The following is a 20,147-nucleotide window of genomic DNA, read 5'->3' as shown; positions in this document are numbered from 1 at the left end:
AATGAATCAACACGCTCCACGTCAGACCTGCTTTCTCTTGCTCAGTCGTTGAAGCACTGATTGAAAGTTAACTTCCACAATGCATAGCGATGCTTCTGCAGGCTGCATATGACAACTTCTGCAGCGATCCAGCACGGAGCCATACACTTTTCTTGGAAGATTTGCACCTTTGTGATATCCAAGTGCGACCACGAGTGCCTACTCAAGGATTTGGGTAGCTCCTCAAAAAAAATATATATATAGAATTTTGCTGTAAGTGGACTATATTCACAATCCAAAGTTATGCAAGAACTATGAGAAACGATACAGTAAAACACTCTTGACATGAGAACATGGAGTTCCTTGTCGTGTTCTTTGGATCAGTACTGTTCAGGCCAGAGACACCCAGAACAATAGGCAGAGGGTCACCATAAGGGGATGTGATGTTTCAGCAAGGGGTGATGCATTTGCACAGAGACCTAAACCATGTGCGGTTGAAGACGTGCTCGCAAGCAGCCATTCTAATGCACTGCCAAGCAACCATTCTCCATGAAGAATTTTTTGAAAAGCCACAGTAGTAGCCAAGTTATGGGCATTCAAAGAAAAAAAAAGTTTTTTTTTTCTTCCATAGCGTCTCACCACCTGGATACAAAGCCACCATGCAGAAACCTGTATGGCAAATTTTTTATGCACTGTCAGTTCAAGAACAGCCATAAACCCATATATCCTGATATCCTGCAGGTCATTGTAAAAAATGCCACTGTACAGCTTTGTTTGAAGGTACATGTGTTCTGAGGAAGTACAAAAGTGAAAAATGCTGACTGATACGCAAAACTCTTTGCATTTAAAAAAAAAAATGTGATAGCTGTGTGCGCACAGCTTCAACCATGCTTGATTAGCTTTGTCAGTGGCCGTGTATTACCCATACGGTAAGAGTTATGGTGGTCATGAGCGCTTACTGTATCCCATCCTGTTGTCATATGGATTGTAATGTATTTTTTGTAGTAAAAAATCAGTTGAAGACCAGCATTCCTTCTGTCGTGTTGCTTTCTATTCTTTTTGCCTTCCTTCTTCTTTGTATTACGAAAGGATCCTGTCCTCCCCGCGTTCGTGGCCGAGGCTTGCTTCGTTTTGCTAGAGCTCTATTGCTCAAGTTAAGGTTTGGCTTTGTCCTGGTGTCTGAAACTTTATACCGGCAAGGACGTGTAGACCGTGTATCATGTGCCTCTTCTGGTTCCTGCGAGACACTTGTGTGCATTACATTACAGTGTCTTGCTTTTCTTGCGCAGCACACATAGCTACTAGGAGATAACAGCCTACTCGGCCTGCAGTATATGAACATGTACCCGAGTGGCTGTGCTTCTCGATGCAATCAGGCTCATTGTGCCCCGCTTACTTTTCTGCAAGAAACTGGCTGGGCTTTCATTTGTGAAAGACTTTGTGAGGGACAAAAATTTTTTTCCTAATTTAGTTTTTTTTTTTATTTCTTACATTCTGTAGTAATTAATGTGACCTGCATGTTTTTTTCTGCACGTGTTTGTATGTTCTGTTCCTCCTTGTGCACTCTATTCCTTGTTGCTGCTTTACTTCTGTCTTTGTGGACTGTCATCATGCTGTATTTCTTCTTTACTTCCCTTCTTCTCATCTTCAACTTCCTTTTCTACCCCATTCATACTAAAGAGTAGGCAGGCTTCGTGCCTCTCTCGGTGGCAGTTGCCAGCCTGCTCCTTCCCTATCTACCTCTCTGTGCATTGTATATGTGTTTTCATATAAAACAGGTTTTTTTTTTGCTTTTCCACTGAGTGCTGGAAAAATAATTTTATTAGCATCATAAGCACCTTGCATAAAATTCGATATACGCTTTGCACTAAGTCACAGCTGTTGCATGTGTAGCTGTAGAAGAGAAATGTGCAACACAAGGCACTCACCTCGGCGATCTTGCGGCGGCACTCCTGGAGAGGAAAGAAGAGGTCACGGTCCACGGTGAGGAGCAGCAGACAGGCAGGGCTGCCCTCCGCCAGGTATGACACGTGGGCATGCAGGAACCCACTGCATAACAGTGAGCTGCCGTTTTCACTCGGAGCACCTAGACAAGCAACCGCTACTTCATGCGGTTATACAGTCGAACCTCGATATAACGAACAGCACGGTGATTGCAAGCTATAGACAGAATTCTATATATAAAATCAAGCAAAAGACGCGTCAAAAACTTTGCATATCAATCAATGAACCAAGGGCACGATCGGGGACCGTTGTTCGGAGTGCACATTCGATTGCGCCGCGCGCAATTGGCCTAGGTCAAGCCAACTTCGTCAGCCGTGAGCGCGCGGTCGATTGTGCCGCACAGGTAGCGCTGACTTCATCCGCCGTGCGAAATCAGGGTGGCCTAGGCCAAACGCGCAGTCCAAACAACGATCGCGCCCCAATCGTGGCGCAGGTTATACACACTCAAAGCTTCACACAAAGTATTTATTTATTTGGCTGAAAGTACTGCAGCAGTGTACCCTGCTTCTTATTGGCAGCCGTGTGCTTAAACACGGAGTCCTCAACATAGTCTAAACGATCCACAAGCGATAGGCCGGTGCCCTCTATTGCGCCACAGTAGCAGCGTAGAAGGGCCAAAGCAGCTACAGCACTAGTTGAACTCTGGAGCGGGGCAACATCAGCGCTTGTGGAATCAACCTCGGCAGCGCCTTCGTTTGGCCACTACTTGTGCTACAATTTCCAAGTCCATCAATCGAAGCATATTGCAACACTATCAATAACAAAGTATTAAGAGGCGTCTGCTAAGACATCTATGAATGAGCCCAGTGAGCGCGCATTGTCACGTGTCTTTGTGGATGCAAACCGCCAGTCCTCGCAAGATGCGGCAGGCGCAGAGCACGGCACCAAGGAGGAGTCATTGTGGCAAATGCAATGCGTTACTGACATTGTCGAACTAGCCAAGCCGCCATGTGCGTACGCCGCTACGTTCAAATGGCGCCCTCGGCGAGATCGCAGCAGTCGGGAACGCCCATTGTGCCGCTGCTATCTTCAAGCGTGTTGCGGGAAAGCTCACTGCCTGTCAACAGAGCGCACATGATCTGGGGTGGTAGAGTTTGATATATCCATTTTACATCCAACCCCATTCGAAATAAGAAAATATATAAAATGCATGCGATTTTCCAGGTGATATAAAAAGTGTTCGATATACGCAATAATTTCTTGTATCCATGTTCGATATATCAAGGACTGACTGTATAGACAGTTTTAGTACTGCGTACGTAGCGTACGCAACGGCGTTGCGTACGTAAGATCGCTACGTTCTGCAAAGTGCGCATGTGCAGAACGCAACACGAATGGTACGTGATGTGTACGCGGTCGCTGCGTATGCAGGCATCTGATTCTTGCGTGCTGCTCTCGTGGTTCTCGTTTGTTTGGGAGAGCGCGAGACAGAAGAGTTTCCCAAAATGGCAGCGTCAAAGGCGACCAGCGGAAGGCGTACTTTTTCATGGCCTACAGTTTGGCTTTGCTGCGTGAAGTGAACGCGCAGAAGCTATTCCCAGATCCTGCACGGTGGCAATGCATAGCAAAAATAGGAACTTTGTTTTGAGAAAGTGTTCAGTGTGTGCTGTTTACGCGAAAGGCTCGACCTGCTTTTGGCGCAGTTCATCGCAAATGACTTTGCCAGCCTCAGAAATAAAGTACTCGGCTTTTGTTTTTCTCCATATGATTCGTGCATTTCATCTGAATAAAAAGTAGTCTCTTAAAGGCCTAAATACAGTTTGACCAAGCGGGAACGCGCCCGCACGTTGCATCACGTTAGCGAGATCAACAGCGTCTAGTTCGACCGACTCGTTCACCGTACTGGCGGACTCGGCCAATGCGCTCCGACGTGCCCGGTATCTAACGCTCGCCCTCTCACGTACGTAGGCATTTCGCAGTACTAAAAGCCCTAACCCGACAAGCGCTCCTACGTTCCGCAAAGCACTTGCATGCTGCATACGTATCATCATGACGCAGTACTAAAACTGTCTTATATAGTGCGGCTGATAGTTCGTGGCTGACAAAAATTGCAGATAGCTTGCAGATTAAACACGGCTTCTCGACTTTGCACCTGGGCGGACTGTACAACAAGTACAAACTGTAATCTGGAAATTATGGCACAAGTACTGCATGTCATTTCTGTTTGTTTTTCAATCGGAGGCTACAATCTTCACTGGATAAATGAGCTTGCATGCCAGGAGATGGCACAGAGTGTTTTGCGTGTAAATTGATTGTTAAATCATGCTGTCAAGTGTCTACACCCTGAAGAAAATGAAACACGATGGAAGCAGCACATGCTTAACAACACAGCCTCTGTGACTTCTGAACCGTTGATGGACCGATTGACATAGCCTTACCTGCATTACAAGTTATCACAACCACAAATGATCCAAATGATTACACATGCTGATGTCCTTTGTAAACTTAGTAGTGTCACAGATTGGGCTAGTTGTACTCGTCTTCTCTTCGGTTAATGCCATGCTGTTATATTTTGTCTCCTTGTAGAATCATGCAGCAACACATATGCTACGTAGTGTGCACAGCAGTGACTGCCTTTTTTTTTTTTTTGCCAATCGAACACGTCACACATGACAAGTGAAGCAACTTACAACTGATTCACATAACAGAAGCAGCTCATATCACATAGAATGCTGTGTTATGCATTAGGCAGGCATTCATTTTCCTTTCCCAGGAAGAGTTATCATATCTTGAAAGTGCTCACAGCTGGCCATTGTTTTTGATAAGATGTGTATTTTGTATTTGCTAGGCTTGGGGAAAATATTTGATTGAATACTACGCTATTCGATAGTCGCTATGGCTCCTACTTTCAGTATTCAAAGTTTTCAAGGTGTTCGAAACGAATGAATATACACACAAGGGTTGATCCAGAAATAAGGTTGCCATCAATTTTAGAAATAAACAATATTGTTTATTCTCACAGAAATTTACATCATTGGAAAGATGAAACTTTGCTCTACTTTTCTACATAATCGGCATCTTTTTCTATGCATTTTTGTAGACGGTGCTCCAATTTCTGTAACCCAATGTCGTAGAACTCCGCCGCCAACCCGTTGAGGATGCGTTTCACCTCTTCTTTGAGTTCATCGTTGCTCTGGAAGCGCTGGCCACTCAAATGTTCCTTTAACTTGGGGAACAAGTGATTATCACTAGGCACGAGGTCTGGACTGTGTGGTGGGTGGGGCACGGCAGTCCACCCAAAATTTGTCAAAAGTTCCTGGGTTTGACATGAGACGTGAGGTCGAGCGTTGTTGTGAAGCAGCATTACACCGGCTACCAGTCGTCATCGCCGGCAGTTCTGGATAGCTCGCCTTAGTTTTCTTAGTGTTACACAATAACTGTCTGAGTTGATTGTTGTCCCACATTCCACAAAATTGATCAGCAGTATCCCCTTACGATCCCAAAGAACACTGGCCATTACTTTGCCAGCAGAAGAGTTTGTTTGAACTTCTTTGCAACTGGTGACTGGGTAACGCTACTGTTTGGATTTTTGTTTTGTTTCGGGAGTGAAATGAAACACCCACATTTTGTCTCCCATAACAATGGAGTCCAACAATCCTTCCTTATCTTCTTGACACTTTTGAAGAAACTGGCGAGCACAGTCAAGGCGTTTCTCCTTGTGGTCTGATGTCAATAGCCGCGGTACCCATTGAGCACAACACTTGTGATACCCCAATTATTCAGTCAAAGCTCTTTCCACTGCACCGTAAGAACTCCCAGGAATCTGAGCAACAAATTCATGGACAGTGATCCTCCTGTTTTGAAGCACTTCACATTGGACTATCTTGATAACCGCCTCCGAAACTGATGGTCTTCCACTCCATTCTTCATCGTGGACTTCCCTCCGACCGGCACTAAAATCTTTGCCCTACTTTCGGACGTGTTGGATGGACCTACACTTGTCACCACACACCTCTGTTGACTGACGATGAATATCCACAGGTGGAGTCCCTTTGGCGTGCAAAAAGTGAATCACGGAATGAATCTCGTACTTGGCGGGATCAACAATGGGAACCTCCATATCGGACGGCTGCTGCGCCAAGAATGAGCGGCGCAGCAAAGCGCGACCAGGGGGAATCGAGAGTGGGAGAACAGCCGCGCGCAGCAGTGTTGCCGGATTTCGCGTCGCACCTTCCCGTGTGGCTGGAGCTCTTTGGAAACCTTATTTCTGGATCAACCCTCGTATTTTTTCTGTATATAGGCCAGACTTCATATTACAACAACCTGGAAAGAAACAAAAATCTGTGCGAATAGCCCATAGCAATAACTGCATACAATGCCCCAATCTTTATAAAAACACCCTCCATTCGTGGATGCACGAATCGTCCATGTCATATATCTTCGGCCAGCAGCTCTGGTTCCCACTTTTTCGGAAATGTTGATGGTGGAGAACTTTGCCCTAGAGGTGGTGTCCCGGCAGCGTGGTGCCGTGAAAGCACACCTCGACACAAAATTCAAGCTGTCATCAGGCCACACCTCAAATTGAAATTCGTATGTAACTTGCACCCTGATTTAAATGTTAAATTAAGAAAAAAATTTACGCCCGTGCATTTGCAAAACAGAATGCTTCATTAAGCTCATGTGTAACAGATTGCATCAACCTGAATTTGCGTAACACATCATAAACTGCCGATGTCACACAATCGAGGTCGCATTTCACAGCATTGCGATGATGGGCAAACACAAAACACTTCCGTAGCCTCAACCACAACAAAACTGAACAGTGGACTGAAGTACAACAATGAGCAAGTGTTGTAAGAAATGTTGAACTTTCATTTTTGCATGAAAATACTCATATGTGGATAACGGTACTTTGAAAATAAACTACCTGCAGAGATGAACCTGTTTCCTTTTTTGCAAGCAAAGAACCAACTTTTCTTAGACTTGTCAACATCTGACTCTTATGTCAAGGATACCTTATGCAAATTCCACAATTATTTGAACTATTAACCTAGAAATTATTCAACACTAATTACGGCTCACTTCAAGTTCACTTTGAACCAAAAATTGATATTCATACAAGCCTAGTATTTACATCTACATAAAGAGAATTCAGGCGCACATATACTAGTGTCATTTCCCAATATAAATTGTAGCTGCAAGCAACAGAAAGGCTGAAGGATTGGTCTGAGTATGCATGCCCGGCCAGCTCCTGAGTATGTTACTTGATTCTAATGCACACGTCATATTTACTTAAACTTGCTCGCAAAAACGGCGCACCGCCCTCAGACCTTGCAATCCTGTTCAATCTTCAGCAATTCCACAGCAACAGCCGGAAATAATTTATTGTACCTTAAAAAGTTAGCGACCCTTTCATTATAAATCCTGTGGAACCTTAATCAGAGATTAAAGTCGCCTGAAGTGTTCTGGAGCAGCTCTTAAAGCAATAACACTGCCACTTCGAAGCAGCTTTAGAACAGCAGTTTCTGTTTTCAACAGGGTGTCGAATTGAATTCAAATCCAAAACAAGAATTGTACTCGAACCAGAATTTTATCCGGAACTGAATCTGAACTGAACCGTTATTCTTAGAACGTGCCCGAACCCAAACTGAACCTGAACCGAGAAAATATAATAGCGGTTACAGGCTTGGCACAAAACGGTTAAAGCATGTAGGGTGACAACAGGCACTCAATAGGTAAGCAATTTTAAGTAATAATTACTTCTTCAGTCAGACACCAGCAGATTATTACAACTTACAGGTTGCGTTGTGTGTGAAAATTGGGATATACAATAGGTATGTGTTAGTAATTATACGGCCACCTAGGCTGAGACGCTTGCATTTCAAAACTTGCCAGTTGTATTCAAAACCATGCCAGTTGTATTCCATGACCGAAGCATTGTTTCATGGGCTCTACAGAACTACCATTTTTGTTGAAGCTTCCAATTCAGACATTAGGTCAGCTTTCTACTACAGAAGATCCTGGATATATCAAACTCATATATTATATACCGAATTATTCCTTAGATCGAACAGTCGTAATATGAAATCACAGGCAAAAGAATAGCACTGTACTGAGCATATATATTGCACTTCTGTTCACTGCCACATTCAACAGACCGAACGCTGTGCCGCACTGTTCCCCTGCAAGTGTGCTTCACCTAATGGACTGCGATCACTTCTTGCATCATCTGAAATATTTATGCCAACGAAACGGCACTGTTTCGGCAGATGCTGTTAGGCAAGGCATTGAATCTGAAGGGCAGTACATGCCTTGGAGGAAAAAATGAGGAAGATGCATGTCTCAAGCTTTAGATGGCTCGTGCAGCAAGGTTCTTATTTGTGCTCCACAATAATCAAAGGCCTGCTTTAGTAAGCTTCACCACAACATGGCTATAGTGCCTGGAATATACTGGCTAGTGTGCCTAAGGTGCTCGCTCACGTGGTCACCGCGGTGATGCCTTCCCCCAGCTGCCACTCCCTAAGGTGCAGCTGTGAGCATTCGTGGCATGGACCTGCGTTGGTAGTACAGGTGTGCTACGCTTTTTGCTACAAAACCTGTCTTTCTCCTTGCTTGGACAAAAAAAAAATAATAAATTATGGGGTTTGACATTCCAAAACCACGATCTGAATATGAGGCATGCCGTAGTGGAAATTTGGACCACCTGGGGTTCTTTAATGTGCACTAAACCTAAGCACACGGGTGTTTTCACACTTCACCCCCATTGAAATGTGGCCACCGTGGCCGAGATTCGATACCACGGCCTCATGCTTAGCAGCCCAACACCATAGCCACAAATCAACCATGGCAGGTTTTCGCCTTGACAGCCCTTTGACTAAAAGCTTTGCTGGTGGGGGACATAAAATTAATGGCTTACCCCTATCCGAAAAAAATTCTCAACCCAATAGCATGCCGACGCCGACGAAATATTGAACACCTACTAACACCGGGCTAGGCTGATTTTTATTATTTTATCTATAGTTGGATGCTCCAAATTCAATCTGATCTAATTTAGAACGCCACTGGAAACAAATACGAAAGGTTTGTTTAACGTTGATCACAATAAGTCATTATGGATGAAAGTGCCTCGCAACAATTTGAATTGCAATCCAGTCTACTGCAATCGTGCTGCTCAATCACGGGTGCAGCATGCATGCATAGCATCCTGTGGAGTGAACTAGGTCAACTGGATCCTGCGGCCATTCTTAACCCTTTCCCTACCATGAAAAAAGAAGGAAATCGTACCAAACTTACTGGAAATTTTCTTTCTCACTCAGTTTGCAGAGGTTTTTTTCCTGTATAAGATGGCACCATTATTTCAATTCGATAGGGTATTTTTATTTCACAAATGGTGTAAAAAGATTGAAGAAGGTTTCACTGCATGGCCCTATGTCTTGCAAAAAAGAATTTTGCAGGGCTCGATACATAACGAAAAAAGAGAATACAAATAAAAAATTACCTAAACGTAGCAAAAACATGCACATGAATAGTGTCTACTTTTGAAACATGTCTCCATGTCTACATGAAACATGTCTCCTCTCTGCCCTGATGCTTCGCGTTCGGCACCATTAGTCGATGTAACTTCCACTCGCATGGGCTCAAATTACAGCACACAAAAACAAAGAATACTGCACACTTGAACAAAGTGACTGATGCAACTGCAGCGCATTGGAGCCACGGACACCTTAACGATGCACAGCGCCCCTGGTGTCAAAGTTCGAAGGCAGCGCTAGTGTGGCTATCTCATCACATTGGCAGACCCCTCCGCTCGCCACACCAGCAACTATATTCTAGGCACTATAGCATGGTAGCGTAATGCAGTGAAGCACATGGATAGCAGAAAGAACTTATTATGCAGTGAAGCATGCTACCTGCAACCAATCATTACAGAAAAGAGAATTGCAAAAGGTCTCCCAGAGTCCCAGGTTGAAATGCGCATTCCACTAGAAAGCATGAATGGCACACAGCCTTTCTCACTTAGTGGCTCCTTGCATGAGATGCCGAACTAGAGATGCCTGCAACACTGAGATTGTCTAGTGGTTTCTGTGAACGGCATTTTGGGGTTCCGCAAGCAGCCAAAATGAATCCGACCCCAAACCCTACTTGGACAAATTTTTACATTACAGCTTTGAGAAGAGGTTTATTGGCGGCTCGTCAGGCAAAAGCGCAGCGACCGGGAACGGCGAGACAGCCCGAAGCACTGTCCAAAAAAGGCGACAGTAATCAACAGCGCGAGCGGAGCCGAGCCGCGCGTTGGCGATGTGTCTGTGCCGCGAGGCGCGTCTTCTTCTTCACAATCTCCCCCCGGACAAAAAGAGCCATCCTGGCGCCTTAAGAATCAGGAGGGAGAGGGTCGTGGTAGGGCTTGAGACGCGAGACGTGGACAATGTCACGTCCACGCCGGCGCAAGTCTTCAGGTGGTGACAGTGGCTCAATAAGAAAATTCACCGGAGATGTTTGCTCCAAGACTCGGTAAGGCCCTTCGAATTTTGGGACGAGTTTCGAGGAAAGCCCCGGAGTCTGGAAAGGCACAGACAACCACACAAGAACGCCTGGAGCGTAGGTGGTGTTCGGAAGCGTGTCGGTGCGGTTTTCTTTCTGGCGCTGCTGTTGCTCGGCCGTAAAGGAGCGCGCTAGCTGGCGGCATTCTTCGGCCTGTCGGGCGACGTCAGACACAGGTAGACACTCGGAGGCGTCAGAACGGTATGGAAGGAGCGTGTCGATGGTATGCGTAGGCTGGCGGCCATACAGGAGGAAGAAAGGTGAAAATCCCGTAGTGGCCTGGATCGCGGTGTTGTACGCGAACGTGATGAATGGAAGGATGCGGTCCCAGTTACCATGATCAGATGCCACGTACATCGACAGCATGTCACCAAGTGTGCGGTTAAATCGCTCTGTGAGTCCGTTAGTCTGGGGATGGTATGCTGTGCTTGTCCGATGAATAATACGGCATTCCGAGAGCAAACTTCTGACGACTTCGGAGAGGAAGGCGCGACCTCGATCGCTGAGGAGTTCTCGAGGTGCGCCGTGTCGAAGCACGAAGCGATGTAGAACGAAAAAGGCTACATCCCGTGCCGTAGCACTTGGTAAAGCAGCAGTTTCGGCGTAGCGTGTCAAGTGGTCAACAGCAACTACGATCCACCGATTGCCGTCTGGCGTCATAGGAAGCGGGCCGTATAGGTCGATGCCGACGCGATCGAAGGGTGTGGCAGGGCACGGGAGCGGCTGCAAGGCACCAGACGGGCGTAAAGGCGGCGATTTGCGGCGTTGACAGTCAAGACAGCACCGAACAAACTTTTGTACAAAATTGTACATGCCGCGCCAGTAGTAGCGGTGGCGAATTCGTTCGTACGTCTTGAAGACACCGGCGTGGCCACACTGTGGATCGTTGTGGAAAGCGGCACATATTTGTGACCTTAAGCTGCGGGGAATCACGAGAAGCCACCGACGGCCTTCAGGAGAGTAATTGCGTCGGTGGAGCAGCTGGTCACGAATGGCAAAATGAACTGCTTGGCGTCGGAGGGTTCGGGATACAGGGATGGTCGATGATCCAGAAAGATAGTCGAAAAGAGAAGCGATCCACGGGTCACGACGTTGTGCGGTGGCAAAGGAGTCCATGTCGAGAGATGAGATGGAGTGTGCGGAAGTTGTTCCGCAGGCCGAGTCTGGAGGTAAAGGTGAACGAGACAGGGCGTCGGCGTCGGAGTGTGTTCGCCCACTGCGGTATACGACGCGAATATCGTACTCCTGGATGCGTAATGCCCAACGGGCTAGGCGGCCAGTGGGATCTTTCAAGTTGGCAAGCCAACAAAGCGCGTGGTGATCTGTGACCAAGTCGAAGGGGCGCCCGTACAGGTATGGTCGGAACTTGCCAAGTGCCCATACTAAGGCCAAGCACTCTTTTTCGGTCACGCTGTAATTGGCCTCAGGCTTCGTCAGCGTGCGACTCGCATAGGCGACTACGTATTCGGGGTAGCCTGGCTTTCGTTGGGCGAGGACGGCGCCGAGACCGACTCCGCTGGCATCTGTGTGTACCTCAGTTGCAGCCGACGGGTCGAAATGGCGAAGAATAGGTGGGGAGGTGAGAAGGCGACGCAGCGTAGCGAAGGCGGAGTCACATGCAGGGGACCAGGAGGAGAGGGTGGTGTCACCGCGCAGAAGCTGAGTCAATGGCGCCATGATCGATGCGAAATTCCGAACAAAGCGCCGGAAATATGAGCATAGGCCCACAAAGCTCCGAAGTTCTTTGATGGTCTGAGGCTTCGGAAACTCGGTGACTGCTCGAAGTTTTGCAGGATCGGGTAGAACGCCGTGCTTGGACACAACGTGGCCTAAAATGGTGAGCTCTCGCGCGGCGAAGCGGCACTTCTTGAGGTTGAGTTGGAGGCCAGCGTTCGTTAGACAGGTCAAAACAAGTCTGAGGCGGAGCAGGTGAGTCGGAAAATCAGGCGAGAAAACCACGACATCGTCGAGGTAACACAGACATATGGACCACTTGAGGCCACGCAGCGTGTTGTCCATGAGTCGTTCAAAGGTGGCAGGGGCGTTACAAAGCCCGAACGGCATTACGTTAAATTCATATAAGCCGTCAGGCGTAATGAATGCGGTTTTCGGGCGATCGGCTGCAGCCATCGGTACCTGCCAGTACCCCGAACGCAAGTCAAGGGACGAGAAGAATTCTGCTCCCTGAAGACTGTCGAGGGCGTCGTCGATGCGCGGCAAAGGATAGACGTCTTTGCGCGTTACCTTATTTAGCCGACGGTAGTCGACGCAAAAGCGAATAGACCCGTCCTTCTTGCGAACGAGAACGACAGGCGATGCCCAGGGACTGTGCGAGGGTTGAATAACGTCACGGCGCAGCATATCTTCGACTTGGGTGGTAATGACACGACGCTCTTCGGCCGAGACGCGGTAGGGTCGTTGACGTAACGGCTGATGTGAACCGGTGTCAATGTAGTGCTGCACTTCCGACGTGCGGCCCAAGTGAGGTTGTGAAACGTCGAATGAACTTCTAAAGTGGTGCAGGAGATCAAGAAGGTCGGCGCGTTCGGCAGGTGTGAGGGTATCGGCAATGGCACTCGAGAATGCATCCTTGGACGTCTCTTCAAGCGCAGAAATCGAAGACGACTGGCCGGAGTCGACATCAAAAGAGTCTCCGGGGACGTCAACCAAAGACGAAGAGTCGAGGAGTTCCACGATGCCAAGGCATTCACCAACGAGCAATGTAATAGGCGCACAGAGGGGATTGCAGAAGTATATATTGCTACAGCCGCCAGTCATGTCAAGTGTTGCGAAGGGTAGTCGGAGAGATTTACGGCTCATGAAGACGTCGGAAGGTGTGAAGAGGACCGTTGCATCAGTGATGGCATCGCAAGAGACGGGTACGAGAGCGAAGGAGCCAGGTGGAATATCTGTGTCCTCGCGCACGGTAAGTTTAGAAGGGCGGTCGCAATCTTCGTGCAAGGGTGCGTCACAAGGGGAAAATTCAACTTCGGCGCGAGCGCAGTCGATCACGGCTTTATGACGGGATAAGAAGTCCCATCCGAGGATGACGTCATGCGAGCAGGTGGGAAGAACAATGCACTCCACTATGTAAACAATGCCGTGAATAAGCACACGTACAGTACACGCTGCGTGCGGAGTGACGTGCTGAGCGCTTGCCGTACGAAGCGACAGTCCAGAAAGCGGCGTGGTCACCTTGCGCAGCGAACGGCACAGTTTGGCGGCTATCACAGAAACGGCTGCGCCGGTATCCACAAGAGCGAATGCAGGAACACCTTCTACACTAATTTCGACCACGTTAGCAGGACAGGCGCGAGGACTTAGACAGTTCGAATGGGGCGCAGTTCTTGCCTCGTGAACTGCGACGTTCAGTTTTCCTGGTCAGGTGGTGCGGGTCGCCGACGCATTGGGGAGAGCGAGCGTCGGCGAGGGGATGGCGAGCGACGCGAAGGAAATTCTGGAAGGTCAGCACGAGCATACGGTTGGTGGGAAGGAGTGGCGTATTGGCGAAAGGGCTGGCTGCCGTACTGGTAGGGCCGAGAGGCGTCGCCGAACGCTTGAGGTCGACGTCGGCAATATCGGGCGACGTGTCCAGGAGTGCAGCAAGAATAGCAGATGGGACGATTATCAGGCGTCCTCCAAGGATTAGCTCTCGGTGCGGTCCAAGATGCAGCATGGGCTTCCGGTGGCACCGGTTGGGAATGGGTCGCGAAAGACGCAGGCGGAGGCCTGCGTACTGCCTGCGCGTACGTAAGAGGCGCAGCCACAGGCAGGACTGGCTGCGCATAGGTGGGAGGAGTCGCGACAGGCTGCACTGCCAGAGCAGAGTTGAGATTCGTGGCTGCAGGCGGCTGATGGTGTGCGGAAGGGACAACTTGAGTGACCTCTTCGGAGATGAAAGTGCGGAGCGTGTTTGGAAGACGGGAGGTGGGCTCCTGAGTGAAGGGGACTAAAGAAAGTTGGCGGGCAACTTCCTCACGCACGAAGTCCTTGACCCGTTGAAGTAATGAGCATGGGTCGTACGTGCTGTCAAGGCTTGCCACCAAGTCGTCGCTGCCCAGAGCACGCCGAGTCGAAGCGCGTTGCTTCCGTAACTCATCATAACTTTGGCATAGGCTGACGACTTCAGACACAGTGCGCGGATTCCTGGCTAGAAGCATCTGGAAAGCGCCGTCATCGATGCCCTTCAGTATATGGTGAATTCGCTCAGCTTCGGGCATTGCCGCGTTGACTCGTTTACACAGGTCCACGACGTCTTCAATGTAGCTCGTGAATGTTTCTGCCGTCTGCTGTGCTCGGGCGCGCAAGCGTTGTTCAGCGCGCAGTTTGCGAACAGCGGGTCGGCCGAACACTTCAGTAAAGGTTGTCTTGAAGATTGACCATGTGGGTAAGTCACTTTCGTGGTTGTGAAACCAGAGTTGGGCAACACCAGCCAGATAAAAGATGACGTGGGTTAACTTCGCTGGATCATCCCACTTGTTGTGCGCGCTCACCCGTTCATATGACGCCAACCAGTCTTCTACGTCTTCGTCGTCTGCACCGCTGAAGATCTTGGGGTCGCGTTGTCGTGCAACGCCGGTGCAAGTGACGGACTGTGGCGTCGGCGCCGTTTGGGATGAGCTGTCGGTCATGGCGGGCGATAGCGTTCTTGATCGCAGCTCCAGGGTTACAAGCGATGGGGTTTGAGTCCCAGCACCTCCACCAATTGAGAAGAGGTTTATTGGCGGCTCGTCAGGCAAAAGCGCAGCGACCGGGAACGGCGAGACAGCCCGAAGCACTGTCCAAAAAAGGCGACAGTAATCAACAGCGCGAGCGGAGCCGAGCCGCGCGTTGGCGATGTGTCTGTGCCGCGAGGCGCGTCTTCTTCTTCACAGCTTGGATTTAACAAAACCTCCGCACACCACATCTACACTTTGCGGAAAGGATATCCAGGCAGTGGCACAAAAGGCTTATTGTACAAATTGCAGGCACACAGTTTGTGTTCAAAGCGTTCCTTTCGTGCTCACAGGGACGCATCAGTGGGAATGGGCTCGGGTGTTGTGTGGAAACACACTTTCAGATGTAACAGTGCCTGCTTAGTTGCTTTACTACCACCCTATGATTATTGGTTGTTTAAACAGCAACAGCGCATTGTAACAGACACACCTGACCGGGCATATTTGCACGCGATTCGCAGCACAAGTGCACTGATGGTGGGCATGGTGCATATCCATACAGGTTGACTTGTTTCCAAGCTGTGCGCATTTCTAGTTTGCCCTGAAGAGAAATGTGCATGAAGTGCTACATGGCCAGGCAATGTGGGCATTTAAGGTTAGTGCTGCAATCAGTTAAAGACCGAAGTGTAACTGACTTGCGAAAAAAGCAGAAGAGAAAGTAATCTCTATGTACAGTAGGAGCTCGTTGATAGATTCCTGTTACGTACGTTTTCCTGGCACCAACGTTCACGACTGAGAACATAAAAAATGACCCCATTGAGTTACGCTCATTTTTTACCGGTTCATACGTTCCCAGAAAGCAAAATTTTTTGGCGCTAACGTTCACTACGTCTCCAAACTGCGATCGTACACGTTTTCTGGTTGCTCGATCCCATGTAAACAAGAAAATGCACGAAGTGCATGTCATCGAGAACAGTATACACCTTCACTGTAATACTTGCCTGCCCGTCTCACGTGAAAACACTGGCGCGCACTCAGCTTCTCATTTCAGTACCAGCAAATCTTCTCGGGGTCATCGCACACGGCATTCACAGCTATCACTGCCAGTCCTATTGCGATAAACATCTTCACATATCTGCTTCACAGTGTGTAGTGCCGTCACAAGCGTAGCGCACACTTTTAATTGGCGATAACCAAAATGCGCTGTCATTCCTTGCTGCAGACTGTGATCGTATATGTTTTCCAGCTGCTAGATCCCATGCGATCAAGAAAAGGCGCCAGGTGCACGCAATCAGGAACAATATGTAGTCGCCCATCTCGTGTAAAAACAATGGCGCACACAGTCTCTTATTCCGGTACCAGCAAATCTCCGTCCAGGTCGTCGCACGCCTTATTCACAGCTATCGCCACCAAACCTACTGCAATAAGCATCTCCACCTATCTGTATTACAGCGTGTGGCATGTAGTACCGTTGGTAACATACTGCATGCTTTTTGTAGGCAATAATCCAAACACACCGCCGTTCCCTGCCGCAGGCGGCGCGATGTGGGCATCATGTTTCAGTTTGGAGACATCCGGCGTCGCCCACCAGCTCGATTTCGTTTCGGTTTCCCGTCACTCTCTTAAAATACCATGCAATAGGAAAACAACAATACGTGTTTCGGTGTCTCGTGCCGTAACGATCTGTGCGACGCTTTGCATTACATAGATGTCAACAATAGTTGAGTAAGTCAATTCTTTTAGTTACTTTGGATCGTACGTCTTCGAGGTTAGTAAATTTTTTAACAGGGAGAGGCAGGCTAGTTGGTGGTCGATATTGGAATGCATCATGTAACTGCGCAAACGACAACGGACAAAGAAGGCAAGACACACCTGTCCTGTGTGTTTCCTTCTTCATCCGTCGTCATTTGCGCGGTTACATGATGCATTCCAATAGCATGTTTTTCTCTCATTTTTTACAAAACGTATGAACGAGGTTTACTGTATTTAACGTGGGCTTGGAGAAACAAATCAGTAAATTCCCGCATTTTGCATCTCAGAAGGCTGTCCGAGATGTATGGAGTCTTTTGTTGCAAATTATTGACATACCACATTACGATCCCCTTCGAGTTCAATATATCTGGGATTGAGTTTATTACAAAATAAATCGTAAAATGCCACATGCCCAGGGACAACAGAAAAATTGGTGTCCTTGAGAATGAAAGAATTTGCAGTTTCGCCCAAAGGACGTAGCCCCGATTGCGATCGCAAATTAGTAGATAGCTGTGTGAAGTAAGGTCTATCGGCATATCGATGTATCGAACTCCGCGCTGTGCTGCGCCCCGGCAAGTGCGCTTCTCCCACCATACCCCACCCCTGCAAGCGCGCTTCTCCCTTGGCATCCCAGCCCCGCAAGTGCGCTTCTCCGGAAGCTCTCGCAATGTTCCCGCGATCTAACGCACGCCGTCCCACACTCTGAGAAAGGGGCGTGTGGGTAAAAGGCACGTGACGAGGTGCACTTGGAGTGCGATTGGGTGTGAAAGGGAAGCGGGAGGGAGAAACCACGCCGACTGCAGGCGCCCGTTCCCTGTGTTTTGGTTGGCTGACACCGCTGGCGCAGTGAGACGAACGAGGTCAGTGCAGCTTGGGCTTGTGGTAGTGCGGAGACGCGGAGCGGTGCGTCTTTCGATTCGCTTTGTTCCTTTTATTCACGAGGCTAACGCAAAGGCTTGAGACTCCTGTGGTGCAGTGCATTTTTCTTTCCGCTTTTGGAACGTGTTCCGCAGCCATGGCCGCGAAAAACGCAAGAATTTTGATTTTTCAACAGAGGCGGACATCATTCGATGGGTGGAGGCTGGCGAAAAAAGTTGTCGGTCGCCGCGGCATTCCAAATTCCTCGGAACACCCTGAGTACGATCCTCAAGAACAAATCCGATGTAAAGCTGCAGGCAGTGCAGTCCAGTCACCCTGGAGCGTGTCGTGTGCGCATCCCAACCTTTGGCGCGGTCGAGAAGGCATTGTACGCCTGGTTTTTGGAGACACGTGCCAAGAACATACCTGTTGACGACCCAATGCTCACAGAGAAGGCCAAATGGTTTTCTGTGGCCTTCGGAGAAGAAAGCTTCACTGGTGGCACTGGTTGGCAGCAGCGATTTAAGAGTCGCTACAGCATCGTCGGAAAGACCTTCTCGGGCGAAAGCAAGGCGACTAACACAAGACACATAGAGAAGTGGTTGTCAGAAGAGTGGCCAAATATTTCCAACAGCTTTTTGCTGTTGCAAATATTCCATGCAGATGAGACGGCACTGTTTTGGCAAATGCTGCCAAACAAGACTCTGCATCTGAAGGGCACTGCATGCCATGGTGGAAAGAACAGCACAGTGCGCGTATCGATTTTGCTTGCTGCAAATATGGATGGGTCATGCAAACTACGGCCATTTGTTATCGGAAAGAGCTGGTCACCACGCTGCTTTAAGAACGCGAAAGGCCTCCCAGTTCGATACGCATCCAATAAGAAAGTGATTTTTTCGTTGAGTGGCTACAGGCATGGGATGCCAAACTGGAGAAGTCTAGCCGCAATGTTTGTCTTCTTGACAATTGTTCGGCTCATCACGTCGTCTGCCCATTAAAGCAGATCACCCTCAAGTTTCTGCCGCCAAACACAATGGCAAAACTTCAGCCTCTCAACCAAGGCATTGTGAAAGCGTTTAAGGTTGGGTACAGACGACTGGTGCAAAGGCTCCTAATCAACCTTCAATTAGGCATTGAACTCAAGGTGGACCTCCTCAGAGCCATTCCAATGAATGAATGTATTTTGTTTATTGGCGCAAGGGCCAGGTATGGCCAAAGAGTGCCAGGTCCGTGGTGATGAGGTCGCAGTGTAGTTACGAGTTCTATGAATTTCATGTGACGTGGCTGTAAAGGGGCCTTAAAAATAGTCACTTGAAAGTACGTAAAATCTATCTGTAATAAGATTATGTCGATGACAATGACATGTTCTATGAGCATTAAAATCCATTGCGAAAGAATGATACAATGTACAAAATAAGTCAGATGCTTAAATTGGCTTGAGCACTACTGCCTCCTTAGGGCCCTTGAAACACAAGGGCCTGGAGGCATGTGCTATGCAAAAGAATTATCGCAACGACATCCTCCGGAACGAGGATGCTCCTCAAATTTAAGGGACTTATAACATGTAGGATTACATCGTTTACGAAACCGAGGACTGCTTTCGTGTTTAATAGCGGTTCTTGGCAAAGAAACATAGCCAGGTGAAGGGGGATGTAAGAACGGCATGCCAGAGGAAAATATTTCTTTCTCTCACCTTCGGCCTCCCGACACTCCAGAAGGACGTGAAGGACGGTCAGCCTCTCACAACATCTGCCACAGGTGGTAGATTCATTTCCAGTAAGTAGATAATTATGATTGCCATATGTGTGTCCTATTCTGAGACGACAGATTAGGACATCTGTTCGCCATGATTTTGTTGCGGAGGGCTAAAAACCTAACGGTGGCTTTACACAGCGCAGTTTGTTATTTATTTCTGTGTCTCACATGCATTGCCAGTAGTTTTGCAGTTTCTTATGTAAGAAGGGCTTCAGATCTGTGACAGGGACCGTAGTCGTGGGATTAATAGCTAGTGATGTGAGTGATGTGGCCATTTTGTCAGCTAGTACGTTAGCCATTCAAATGCTGGCTGGTGCTTGGAACGACGTGAAGAAAAGTACAATTGTGAACTGCTTCTGCAAAACCAGCTTTGTGGTAGCTGCAGACAATGGATGTCTTGACAGTGAAGACGATGACGCTGGATGCCTGGACAGCGAATTTTGCGAGCTCTCGGCATTCCTAGGCGCCATCCCAGGCAGTGTTACAGCACGCGATTTCGTCAGCGCTGACGATGGCGTGCAAGCTGTATCGTATCGCGCTGATGCGGAGATTGTGGCTGCCATCATGGGTGACGAGGACGCAGACTCGAGCAGCGGCGAAGGTTCCGACGAAGAGGACCAACCACCATGCACTGCAGCTGAACTTGCATCAGCTTTCAGCGTC

The 20,147-nt window shown here is 48.4% G+C and overlaps 1 protein-coding gene across 2 annotated transcripts in view; it reads right to left on the bottom strand.

The window, feature by feature from the left end:
• Mon1 (vacuolar fusion protein MON1 homolog) overlaps positions 1-20,147 on the bottom strand; it is a 50,636-nt gene that overhangs the window by 10,468 nt on the left and 20,021 nt on the right. For both annotated transcript variants that reach the window (XM_055066322.2, XM_050171009.3), the window contains exon 6: positions 1,908-2,028. In XM_055066322.2, the coding sequence (XP_054922297.1) occupies positions 1,908-2,028 (121 nt within the window). The remainder of the gene's footprint in view (positions 1-1,907; positions 2,029-20,147) is intronic.

Source organism: Dermacentor andersoni, chromosome 6 (assembly GCF_023375885.2).
Source record: "Dermacentor andersoni chromosome 6, qqDerAnde1_hic_scaffold, whole genome shotgun sequence".
Classification (NCBI taxonomy): domain Eukaryota; kingdom Metazoa; phylum Arthropoda; class Arachnida; order Ixodida; family Ixodidae; genus Dermacentor; species Dermacentor andersoni.
Note: the sequence above shows the minus strand (reverse complement) of the source record. Positions and strands in the feature narration are given on the sequence as shown.